This window comes from Mugil cephalus, chromosome 1, assembly GCF_022458985.1.
Source record: "Mugil cephalus isolate CIBA_MC_2020 chromosome 1, CIBA_Mcephalus_1.1, whole genome shotgun sequence".
Lineage (NCBI taxonomy): Eukaryota > Metazoa > Chordata > Actinopteri > Mugiliformes > Mugilidae > Mugil > Mugil cephalus.
Window position 1 is genome coordinate 6,814,542 of NC_061770.1, and position 12,548 is coordinate 6,827,089.

General features: G+C 46.2%; 1 protein-coding gene across 6 annotated transcripts in view; it reads right to left on the reverse strand.

The window, feature by feature from the left end:
• Window positions 1-557: 557 nt before the first annotated feature.
• plekhg5b (pleckstrin homology domain containing, family G (with RhoGef domain) member 5b) overlaps window positions 558-12,548 on the reverse strand; it is a 64,849-nt gene continuing 52,858 nt past the window's right edge. For all 6 annotated transcript variants that reach the window (XM_047572435.1, XM_047572426.1, XM_047572446.1 and 3 more), the window contains 13 exons: window positions 8,313-8,504; window positions 7,028-7,198; window positions 6,119-6,214; window positions 5,630-5,830; window positions 5,239-5,349; window positions 4,998-5,147; window positions 4,779-4,916; window positions 4,574-4,693; window positions 4,285-4,417; window positions 4,042-4,157; window positions 3,785-3,939; window positions 2,211-3,281; window positions 558-1,899 (listed from right to left, as the gene is read on the reverse strand). In XM_047572435.1, the coding sequence (XP_047428391.1) occupies window positions 1,890-1,899; window positions 2,211-3,281; window positions 3,785-3,939; window positions 4,042-4,157; window positions 4,285-4,417; window positions 4,574-4,693; window positions 4,779-4,916; window positions 4,998-5,147; window positions 5,239-5,349; window positions 5,630-5,830; window positions 6,119-6,214; window positions 7,028-7,198; window positions 8,313-8,504 (2,664 nt within the window). In that variant the 3' untranslated portion in view covers window positions 558-1,889. The remainder of the gene's footprint in view (window positions 1,900-2,210; window positions 3,282-3,784; window positions 3,940-4,041; window positions 4,158-4,284; window positions 4,418-4,573; window positions 4,694-4,778; window positions 4,917-4,997; window positions 5,148-5,238; window positions 5,350-5,629; window positions 5,831-6,118; window positions 6,215-7,027; window positions 7,199-8,312; window positions 8,505-12,548) is intronic.

Here is a 12,548-nt window from a genome sequence, read left to right on the forward strand (position 1 = left end):
ATCAGACTTGTGATTCTAAATGGACACATATTCTGGAAACATAAGTCATATATGTAATACTATAAACTATTTTTGTAATTAGCCATGAAAGTATGTGCAATATGTACTAAAAATATCAATTCTTTTTTTAAAAAAACTTGTGCTTTATTATTTGTGGGTTAATGATAGAAAATCTGCTCCTCTGTAGCTGCAGCTAACCCAGTAATAAACAAATCCAGTGTAACGCTCTACTGGCGCATCATGTAATGGTGTATTTTTCAAAATGTGGTGTGGCTTCTAAAAGTTAAAAGTGCACGGTACAGCTTCCTCTACCACTCAGCTGATCTGGTTCAGCTAAAACCACGACGCAACCAAATACTGCAGCGTAGGTCATGACCTGCCTGGTGTAATTCGCCCTCACCTCCCTAAACGCCGTCTCGCCACCTGCCGTCTGCCTGCGCTGGGTCCACGGCAGCGGTAGGAGCAGTTCACGTTAATGCCACGTCGTTCAGATCCAGCCTCTCACCTCGACGCACTCCATCACATCGGATTAAACCATTAACAGAGGGATTGTGAAGTATTTTTAGAATTTTTTATTTATTTTGTAAGACACTTTAAAGTCATTCCTGAAAGAGGAAACACATGATTTTGGTTCATAGCACATTAATGCCTGGCGAAGAAAAAAAAATAAAAATTAAGACTACATTGACAAAAAAATACAAATCATAGAAGCAAACAATATAAACAATATCTTATATATATATGTATATATATAAAATAGAGCAGGCATAATAAATATTACACATAAACTAAAGTAAACAGTTATTTTTTTGGACAATGTTTGGAGTAAGGTTAATAATCACTGATCTGAAACGCTGAGTTTGTTTTAGTCTCCCGGTGAAAGCTCTGCAGATTCACTCATTCACCCCAAACCCTTTTCATTCCACATCCTCATTTAATCATAAAGAGACACGACCTCCTTCCTTTGAAGGAACCAGCTGGATACGTGGTTTTCATACGTTTACGTTCCACGGGCAGCTTCAGTCTCCCATATTCAGTCGTCGCCTTTACAAACCCCCTTCTCGTTAGTTCGACATATCAACCTAAAGGTTTAAGAGTAAAGCGGCTGGTTCATGAGCTGAATCGTGATTGGCTGGGTTGTCTTTGGGCGCGCTTCTTCTGCCCTACACAGGTCTTCCATCTTTGGGTGCGTTACACAAGAAACGGGAATCAGTTTTGGTTCAGTCAGGAATCCAACACAGACATTCATTCATCTCGCACACACACACACACACACACACACACACAAACACACAAACACATCTGTACACAAACAACAAATTCATCATGTGACTGTAAATGTAAATTCACTCTTTAGTGATTATTTTACTTAACAAACAGAACTGTGCAATTCTTTTCTTTTGTTGAAAGCAAACCAGGAGTAGTAAAGTATCAGGAGGTCGTCCTAGGTGCTTTCATCTTTTTTTTTAATCGTGTGTATAGAGAGCCTTTGGTGTCCCTCTCGTCGCCTCCGGAGAGGGAAAAGGGTGCAGGATTCAGCTCCACCCCGTGCAGACTCCACAAGTCCACCTTAAGGTCCCGGCCACACCCCTCCTCCCATAATGCTACTTCTGTTGCAAAGTGCAATCAGTTAATGTCTCTCTGCCTCTCCCTTCCATTTGAAAAATTCAGAAACCAATGCAACGGCAAAGGGAAAGAAAGAAAGAAAGAAAAAAAAAAGAAATCATTGTTCAAATGTAAAAATGGTGCAGTCACTGTCCAAAAAGCAACAGGAAGGGAGAGGACAGTTAGAGAGAGAGTGCATTTGTGTGTCAAGAAGTTCAGTCCATCCTCATGAAACAAGTGTTGTTCCTCTCAATGTCCTCGTGCCACTGGTCGTGTGTTCATCGTTATACCTCTCTGGAGAAGGAAAAAGAAACAAGCATTAATACATATTCACTCTAGCACAAACTATAAGAGTTTTTGGAGAAATACACTTGAATTAGTTATTTAACGAAGCTACAGCGAGCGGTCAGTTAGCTTAACCTAGCGCTAGACTGACAGCAAACTAGTCTGGCTCTAAGCAAAGATATCACCATCCATAGTTTTAGTTTTATGGAGAATGTTTAGCCTGCTGCAGCTTCATATTTAGCTTTGCTCTCATCTAACATCTTCTACGAACAAAGTTGCTTTAAATGCATTGAAGGCTGGTTACAGAAGCAGTGACTTACGATGCTGTCAGTGTGGAGTTGAGGACGAGTGTGGTGCGTATCTTGTAGAGCTGAGCTAGCGTCAGCTTCTTGTGCTGCTGGTTTGGAGATTTCCTCTTCTTGGGCGAAGCTTCCCCTGAATCGCCCGTCACCACCGACTCCTGTTTCTTATCTGCGCAGGCGAATGGAGCAGTTTCTCCGTCCGAGCCGTTGCCCAGGCAGTCGTTCTCCTCGCACGGTCCGGCTTTTTGGCCTTGCCTGGCCTGCGCCCTCCTCAGGGTGGCGCTGAGTTTGTCCGAGGGCACGGTGATGGTCAAGCAGTCGTCAGACTGGTCGAGGTCACCGGAGAACAGCTCCACGGAGTCCTGGCCCAGCTCCGAGAGGCTCTTGCTGTGTGCCAGCGACAACGCGTCCATGTCTGAACTCTGCGATTGGTCCGGCTCCTCGGAGCTGTGTGAGTGTATGTGGCAGATGGGGGTTCTACCGTGGAAGTGCTGCAGGAGGTTGTCCTCAGAGCGGGATAAGGTCAGAGAGGAAAAGTTCTGGAGGCAGTGGACTCGTGACTGAACGTGAGGTCGCCGACGGGGTTTAGAGGACTGGACTACGGACTGCTGAGACCCCCGTGAGGTATCCTCCTCCTCCTCCTCCTCCTCCTCCTCCTCCTCCTCCTCCACCTCCTCCACCTCTTCCTCCTCGTCTATTTGTGCCTCTTCCCGCTCTGCCTCCTGACCTTCTCTGTCTCCCTCTTCTTCCTCCGTCTCTTCTCCTTCACTCTGGCCAGCCTGTGGCTGCAGTTCTCTCAGGAGGGACTCGGGGGAGAGGGTACCGTAGGCGCTGTCCATGGACAGAGAGCGACACTGTGGGTCCAACTCCTCGGCGTCAGGCCCCATCCCCTGATTGTGCTCAGAGTAAATACTGGAGTGGACGCTGAGGGAACTCGTGGTCTCGGAGCTTTCGGAGAGAGGGGCGTCACAATCAGAGTCTTTACTAAAGGTTCCCCCGAGGTTTATGTTGGAGACAGGAGTCTCTGGGTGTTCTCCTGGTTCGTCGACGTCCATCACAGACAGGGTCTCCGTGGAACCGTCTGATTGACTGAAACAAGAGGTTCGAACGATGGTTACCCTTCAGCAACATAAAACTCGTGTGAGAGTTAAATATTCAACATTTTATGGTGCATTCAAGTCACTCTGGAGTTGAATGCTTCATAAGGCCAATAAACAGTCCACGCTGCTTTGGATACATCAACAAAACAGAAGAAGAACAATAACATCAGTTTAGTCTGTCGCCTGGAAACACAACAACTAACCTATTAACACTGTATATTTGACTTAGCCTAAAATTCTCTCAAATATAGCAACAGGACCAGAGTCTGTTCAGCATAAAGGTACAGTCAGTAAGCAGTAGGCTTCACTTAGCATAGAGTCATTAAATGTACATTTCAGTCTTTTCAGATCACCTCGAAAAGAAAGTCATTTAAAGCAGGTCTAAATTTAGTAACAGGAGGATTCATCCAGAGATTTGAGGCTTTCTTTTAGGCTTTTTTGATTTGATTTCCTCTTTAAATGAGTTCTCCTCCACAGTTGAGTGGTGCATACCTGGAGTTCTGCTGGTCCTTGTGCCTCAGGCACGGGGAACTTGTGGTGGAGCTGCTCTCATCTTCCTCCTCCTCCTCTACCTCACGCTCCACACACGTCTTCAGGCTGTTCTTCCGCCGCAGGTCCTCCTCAGTGCGAAGCCTCTGCAGCTGGTTCTGAAGTGTAATCATTCCATCAGTACAAACATTTGAAAACAACAAAATATAAATTGCAAACTCATGGAAAGAGTCTGATCTGATGGGAAGAGGATCTCCAACCTGGACGTTGCAGATTGCATCTATCCAGCTTCGCCCCTGGGGGGCGCTGTTGGCCTGGAAAGTGTAGGCTGCCACTGCACTCTTGAACTCATTGAGGTAGATGAGAATGAATGAGCCTGGTGAAATGACAAAGTTCAACATGTCAGTATTACTCGACTGATAAAGTAAATTTAATGAATAGACAGATAATGTGAAACATTTGATGAACCGAACGTCTGAATATTCAAGCCTCAGAGCACTCACCCGTGTCTTTGAGCTCTTTACACACCACATTGTGAATGAGGAGCGGCTGGCGGATGATTTTGACTTTCTCCACTCTTTTGACTGGCTTGGTTATTAGCAGCAGGTCAGTGAACAGGAAGCAGTAGACCTCCATCTGTGGGGGAAGTAAATCCATTTCTGACACTTGTAACGTTTCACAGACGATCCGTTTTATGTGAAATGTGAGGCGAATAAAGCGTGAGAAAGAAACCAGGTGTGACTGGTAAACTGAGTCTAAAGATAAGAGCTTATTGTCGTGTGACTTTCTTACCCTACTGTCTTTGCCCTCTTTCATCCTCAGCGCTCCCTCCAGATGCAGCTGTCGAGTCTCCTCTGGAGATATTCCTCTCATGGGAGCCATGAGGTCAAAGCGGTTGTACTCCTTGAGGATCTTAAAAGAGGGAAAAGACAAAAGCTTGAAAGCCGAATCCTACATGAAGACTCATCTGAAGGAACCGGATCCTCGTAAATCTTACCTTCTCCACCTCTTCACTGCTGCCCTCTACAGCCTCGTAAGAGTCTATACGGGCAGAGATGGTGGCCAGCTTTTGTTGTTCCTGACGCTGTCTCATCTGGGAGTCCACGCTGTTGATGAAGCCCTCCACTGCTGCCACCTTAAATCACAGAAGTACGTGTTTAGATCGCTGGCAGCAAGCAGCCACAGAATAAAGGCCAGTTAAGGGAGTTTGGCCTACCATGCTGTTGACAGCCTCGCGTGCTGGCTGCTCGTCCGTCTTTTTGAGGACGCTCTTCAGCAGGAGGGGATATTTGGTCAGCCTCTGGTGAGGCTTTGCCAACATGTCGGCCAGCTTCAGGCGGTTACACTGCTTATTGGTCTCTGCCCACTGCATTGGGTCACAAAAACAGGAAGTCAAGCACAACAAATATAAAAGCACACTTAAGGACGAGTGAGGGGTCCAGCAGAGAGACACCGACCGTGACGTATGTCCTGAAGAGCTCATTGTCCCTGAGAAGCGTGCGCATGTACTCCATGCAGGCCTCCTCCTCCATGCAGTAGCGGATGTAGGGCTGGAACCTGGAGCCAAACTAAACACACATAAAGACGTGAGTCAGAGAGATTGCTACGCCAGCATGAGTCAAAACATATTGACTTGAGCTGAGTCTAAAGAAGAGTAATGTGTTCAACATAATCTCCAAGACTCAGTGTTTGAGTTAAATTTTAAGCTTCGAGAAGATCTGGTTCATATAATAAATTAACTTGTTTGTTTGTCTGGCAGAGACACAAATGAAACTGTAGTGCTGTATATGGGGTCATAGATTACTGATAAGTCCAAAGTTTATCATTCACAATTGATCTGAAACTGACCGTCCTGAAGCCGTGGTGGAGATCAGTGGGGTTGAGCAGGGCCCGGGCCTGCCTGGCCTTCTCCAGCACAGGCAGCATGACCTCGTTCCACAGGGTCGTGTGGAGGCAGACTATCTCCTGGATGTTGCTGAAGAGCTTGGCGGGCTCCACCTCCGTCAGCAGGCCGCTCTCCTGCAGGTTCAGCAGCCCACACAGGAACAGCTGGAAAGAGAGACACACCATGAGTAAGCCTCTGAACTTTAGGTTCTTCTAATTCATACATAATCATATAATGTTCAGGCATTAAATGGGAAAATGATCTGCCTTGAGCCTTGGTTTTTATAACACTTTATTAGTCTAGTGATAAAGGCCAGTCTCATGTACTCTCTGGTCGAGGCATCTTATCTCTGATTGTACGGAAGCCAGTTCTTCTTACATAACAACCAGATGTGTAACGGCGTGTAATTTTAGTGCTCATGTCGGGAAAGTGCAATATCTTTCTGCACTTACATCAGTTATGACCCTGAGTTTCTTTATGTAGGTAGCCTCGGTGTGCAGCAGCTCCCAGATCGCCTCCTGTTGGTGGAACTGTCGCCTTGTCAACTCCTGCACAAACACAAATACAAATGGTTGACTATTAGAACAAATAAATTCACAGATTTATCTTAAAAAGCACATCATTTACTGGGTGATGGGTTTCACCAGTGATTTGATCTGAGCTGAGGATCTTTCAGGCTTTTAATTCAACACTTTGATAATATGTTCACACTGTGTGTATACGTTTAAGACTGGAATATTATATGGAGGCTTTTGCCACTTATGTTAGGCATTATGGAATTTTAAATAACTTTTTTGACAAAGTTCGGATATTTTCCAGTTTCTGGCTTGATTAATTGAGCGTTGTTTGTCGGATCAGTGACCATATGAGCTGATCTGTGAGCTCCTCTGACCAGCCATTTACTCATTAACCAGTGATGGGCCTTACAGGTGTTATCATTTACATTTGCATTGCATTGCTGCAGTGTAACACTACAGTGCTTTGTAAGGTGCTTTGTGAGGGTTATTCCGGGAAATCATGCAACAGGGTAAGAGAAACAAAGATTGCCAAACGAGGAAGTAAAAGACAGGTGTGTACCAGGAAGATACATGCATGTAGGGTATGTGCATGCCAGAGAAAGTTTGTCTACATCAACAGTGATAAGGCAGTATGATGATTTGTCATTTTACTGCAGCTTTCTCTTCTAGAACAGTCTGTAAAATAATCATGGTTTAGGTTATGTCGTTGAACTGCGTTGTACCAATGCTTTTTGACTATTTAATTTGTCCTTTTGCTTTTGTTGAAAGAGGATGAACAAATAAATTACCATAGTAAAACCTTTCATTGTGTGTGTGCGTGTGTTTGGCCCTCGTGCTCTGTACCTCTGGTCCATCCAGTAGCGTCTGCCAGCTGTCCTCCAGGGACAGGCAGGTCTCTTCTTCACTCTGCTCCCAGGAGTCCTGATGGAAGTAGAGCTGCCGTGGTACCTTGGGCAGCCCGAACTCCGTGTAGGAGTGGAGCTTGCTCTGGAGCTGCTCCAGACGATCCAGCTCCTGTCACAGAACCAGAACCGTTAGAAGTTAACACCAAAAAGAGACAGTAGCCAGAAGTTTCTCCGTGGCTGTTTATTGTTGCATTCAAACTGTAAGTAAAGAGGAATCCGTGTATTATTAGCATACTAATCCCGTTATTACTTGTGCCTAAATCCAGCAGCCGACTGCTATTCATGTCTTTGTTTGAGCTGGCAGGCCTTACGTAGTTATGAAAATGAGCCCTGTGCATTGGGACCACTTTAACAATAGGGGACAGGGGAGTGGGGGTGAGAGCTGCAACACAAGGGAGGATTTTATGCTTTCTGCAGCCAAAAAAGGAGAAACTGTACAGCAGCTTTAAGGAGTAAAATGTTCAGAGATCGGGTCTTCATGGAAAAGTATTGGGGCAAAGTGACTGGCAGGTGTTTAACCCTGGAGTAATGGAGGGTGCCAGAGGTCCAGGTCCCGGTGCAGGATCTCTGGCCCTGAAAGGGTGATGGGGGACAAACGGGCTGAATAGAGAGGAGCCCGGCACTGACAGGTGACTGACAGATACCGTCTCTGTCTGACATCTGCTACTGTGCAGGATGTGACCTCAGAGGCGGGGATACAATGGGAGCATGTGTGTGTGGGTGTATGCATGTGCTTCATTAGAGCCAGAGTTGACCCAGAACATCTGATACAGACGTTAAAGGAATTGGTGAGCTTTAATGCGCGCTGCAGGGACAGTTTTCATTAGAACAGGTTAGCTGTTCCAGTCTGTTTGCAATCCTAAGACAGACAGCTTCTTTAAGCCTTTTTCGTTGGACAGAACTGAGCACATCCTGTAAGACGGCTTATTTCCAGAGCTGCTGGGAGGAAACTATGTGAGCCAACAAGTCAGGAGACTCTGAAGGGAAATGACTTCACCGGGGACTCGCAGGACACGGCCTTCTGACCTCCTCCCACTGCTCCCGCTTGCTACTGTTCTGTTTGGTTTTTTAATGTTTTCTTAATCTGAGACAAGTCTGGGCAAAAAAAAAAGAAAAAAAAATGCCCACCACAATCCCTGTTCTGTAGCCAAAGTAAAGTGCACTGCCTTCCTTGAAACAGCACGCACGCACAATCTTGTGTGTATTTTTGTCTGCTTGGTTACCTTGCCGAAGGGCCCTGCTCCAGCGTTGGAGCTGAAGAAGCCACTGAAGCGGCTGGCAGCGCGGTTCTTCCAGCTGTCGGGCCCGGCCCCAACGCTGGGCAGGGAGCCACCGATCTGTCCCAGAGCATCCGGGGTTGGAATATTCGTCTCCCCCAGGAACTCCGTTATGTTCTTCCTCCGTCGCGCCTGACCCTGTGAGGCACAGAGGAGTAAATATAGTGGAAGTGTAAATAAAATTCCCATGCTGAACAGCGTAAAGGTACACAACAGAAGACGAAAGAATGGCATGAGGGACTCTTGATGTCACTGGTAAATAAAATGTTTCCCATCAGATGGCATTGAGGGAGACAATGACAGAATGAGAGAAATTCACAAAGACAGGACAAACAGGAAATCAGAGGGGAATTCTGTGCGAGGGATGACATCAGCAGGACCGTTAAAGCCACCCTAACGCTCGGAAACAAACAGGAGAGGGAAGAACTGCCACTTCCTCGAAGTGAATGCTCATTACATCACAAGGAGCAGGAGGGACGTTGTTCCATAAGAACAGACGACCAGAGTCTGGCCATTGTTCCCCGTCAATTGTTACCCTGTCAGCAGGCCCTGCCGCGCACCCTCACTCATGCAATCTCTGTCCACTTTACGAGCTGCTGCAAAGCAAACAAACAGGGGCCACCTCGGTATCTGAGGAAGCAGTTGTTTTTGCCGTTGGAGTGTCAGTGCCGAGGAATCTGCTGGTGGGGAGTCGCAGTAAGCCAGGCCGACGACCCCCCACTTCAAACACGGCGACAAGCAACAACAAACGTACATTCCTGGACACTGACACTGTTGCTGAAACTGACCGGTCATTCCGACGAAATTCTTTTACTGATCACCTCACCCACACAACACAAACACAGGAACACAAACACCAAGGTTTTTAGGTCAATGCAACGCAGCGGTCCACAGTCTAGTCAGATTCTCATGTTTCTGCTCAAAGCTGCAGCTGGGAAATAGTTCTCAATGCCAGTTGTGCAAAAATATCAATAAAATTTCAGAAATGGTGAATTAAAGCGGTTTACTACCACGGGTGAGGAGTTCATGCGTCTTCATTTATGAAAAACATCCAATTCACACGTGTGAGAAATTGAAAGCAATTTGGGCTCAAATATGCACTCGTCTAAATTATTAATTTCCACGGTGTAATAACATGTTTCAGGTCCTCTTTTCATCATCAGAGTCGCGGCGGTCTATTTGTCCAGAGATGTTTGTAAGTAAATCAAACTAAAACCCCCACTTCAGTCAAGATTTGAATACATGGAGGAAAAAAAAATCTTTGTAAACAACCCCCATGAACCGCGCTGACGGAGACTCATCGCAGTATATAGCTTGTGGCATGTATATGTTAAAAAATGAAATGTAAATATTATGAAGAGCTCTGGTTATATCGTTCTGCATTACACACATTCCCATTTTAGGAAGAATGTCCCCAGACCTTTGTGGAGCCACTTGAGGGGCACGAGTGGCCTGGACAGAGTTGCATAACTGAGTGGGGGGTCCTCGGGTTTGTCAAGCAGCTTTTAGTCCTTTTATCTGACAAGAAATGATGCCCAGAGAGAACAGCGACCTAACTGGCTTTACAACAAGAACTTGAGTGAAGGAGGAGACTTCAGTGTCACTTCAGTGAAAGAGAAACCAGCCTGAACCCATTTAGGGACTTTTCTGTGTTGGTTTCGGGGCCAGCTGGTCAAGGATGCAGGTGTTAGGAAGTGTGAAGTCCCCATGGACAAACAGGGAAAGTCTGGACTCTGAGTTTCAAACTGAACACAACTGGGTGAACCGAAATATGGTTAGTAGATGTTTCGCAGCACAGGGCAACACATTTAAGTAGGTAAAGAGAGAAACAGTGAATAAAAATCACATATGACTAAAACTAAGACAAACATTTAAACATGACAACAAGGCCAGGAAGCTGTAATTAAAAGCACCCGGGGATAAAAAGCTATCAGCACTTTCCCACCATATTAACAGTGCTCACCATTGAAGCCAGAGGCATGTCAAAAGTAACAAAAACCATCCTAATCCTTCAGTTGGGTTCATGGATCGTAGCCCATTCTGGAGCCAGCTGCTGCTCTCTCTCAACCTCTAGCTTCCTCCCTCGCTCCACTTCCACTGGGAGAAACACATCCACGGCGTCCTCGCCGCTCAGAGCTATGACGGCGAGCCGGTCTAAGAAGCCGAGCGGCCGCTGTAACACCAGGGCGTTATTTCCACATGAACTTCACGCGGTCTTGAAGCGTCCCGAATCCGGGTTGCCCGCCACGTCCTGCAGTGCCAGACCCCGGCCTCTCTTTGAGCCGGGACGTCTCTGGGTCCTTTCCTGCTGTCCAAACAGTCAGCGGTGAAACCTACTCACTGAGGCTCCCAGCTTGCTTGCATTTCACACGGACACTGGCCTGAAGTCATAGCAACCAGGAGGGTCCAGCTTCATTGTGCTGAGCAGGAAAGAGGAGGCACCAGAGGAGGCTGATCTGAATATCTGGAGGTGGGGTCAGTGTGACAGCTTGCGGGGAGCTCCCTGGATCAAACATTCATCCTGGATGCCAGATTCTCTTTAGGTCAATCTCAAAAGGCAGCGCACAAGTTGAAATAATGTAACCACCCAGTTTTTCTGCATGAGCAATTAACAAGCAATTAACCAAAATAAACCAAGAAAACGAAGGAGGGGCACTTAAATTATTCCTCAATCTTTTAAAGCCACTATTCTTTATGTTATCTTCAATCACTGTTTTGACCTTAGAACAATGTCACGCCAGTTGACCAAAACAAGGAAAGATATTCCCTAATAATGGTCAAGCGGGAAATACCCTTTGCCTGGTTGCTTGTTTCAGCACATTTAATCGGCTGCTTATTCCACGAGATAAGCACAAAAGCAAGCGCAAACCTCCTCCTCCTCCTCCAGAAACGTCTGACAACTGTCTAGAGAAGGAACTAGCAATTCCACAGAAACTTAACTGTTATAATCCACTGATGGTTTGCACACTCATACACCGATCGGCCACAACATTAAGACCACTGACAGGAAAAGTAAATAACATTTAAACCACTGTGACAATTCAACGTTCTGCTGGGAAACTCTTGGACCTGGTATTCATGTGGATGTTGGTGTTGGTGTTGACCTGGCCTCCAAATTCACAAGGTCCCAAAATAATCAAGTATCTGTGGGATGATCCACAGAGGCCCCTCCCCTCAACCCATAGGACCGACAGGACACCCACAGAAGATCCGTGTCCATTATCAGATGAGTCACTACTGTTTTGGAGGCACAAGGGAGACCTACACAACATTAGGAAGGTGGTCATAATGTTCTGCCTGGTCGGTGCATACATTTTATTAGGTGTTGAGAAGTTGAGATGAGTATTTATACTTCTCAGATAGAAAAAAAATGTACGTTGCAGTCGTGAATATTCTCATCATTTGCAGGTAATGACCACTAATTCTTCAGCCTGAGCCAATAGACCCTCACAGCGACCATGAAGCCGCTCTATTCATGTCTGCCTAACTAATTATGTTTACAAGGCTTCTCTTATGGCTGCTGTGTAAACTTGTCAGTCTCAACGGTCCTGAGCTGCCACTTGTGCAGCTTGTGTGTCTAGTGGGGGGACAGTTAGGTTAATGATATCAACACTGCCGCTCACGGCCTTATCTTATCACTGAGGCTTGTAGCTTTAACCTTGGCCTGAAAAAGAGAAAAAAATCTTTAAATGGGAGGGGGATTGTATTAAAAATACTTTTTTCTTTGACAAAGAGGGCAGAGCTACACCACCCTTTCTTCTCCTGCAGCCCCCCTTTCCTCCTGCTACTACCTTTATGTTAGCCAACTGATAAGAGCTCCCCTTGATCAGGTAGCTTGATTAACGATGGGAAAACAGCGCGACACTGACCTTCCTGCTAGCTCGGACACGCACCAACCCATGTGCGCGCGGACACACACACCACCATGTGCATAATGCGGAAATAGAAACTAAAAGAAACCCCTTGTGGTCAGCACGCGACGAATGTTTCACGGCCACTGCAGAAGTAATAACGAGGGCCGGATGAGCGCAACAACAGTGGAGCAAACAGAAGCTTTGACGCTTTCAGCCTGAGGTGAGACATGACAGTATACAAACACAATGAGAACAATCCTCCCACTACTCATTCTATCAGCAGACGTAATGACGTCCCAGCCGTCCTAACAGAAACATTTTCACCGTG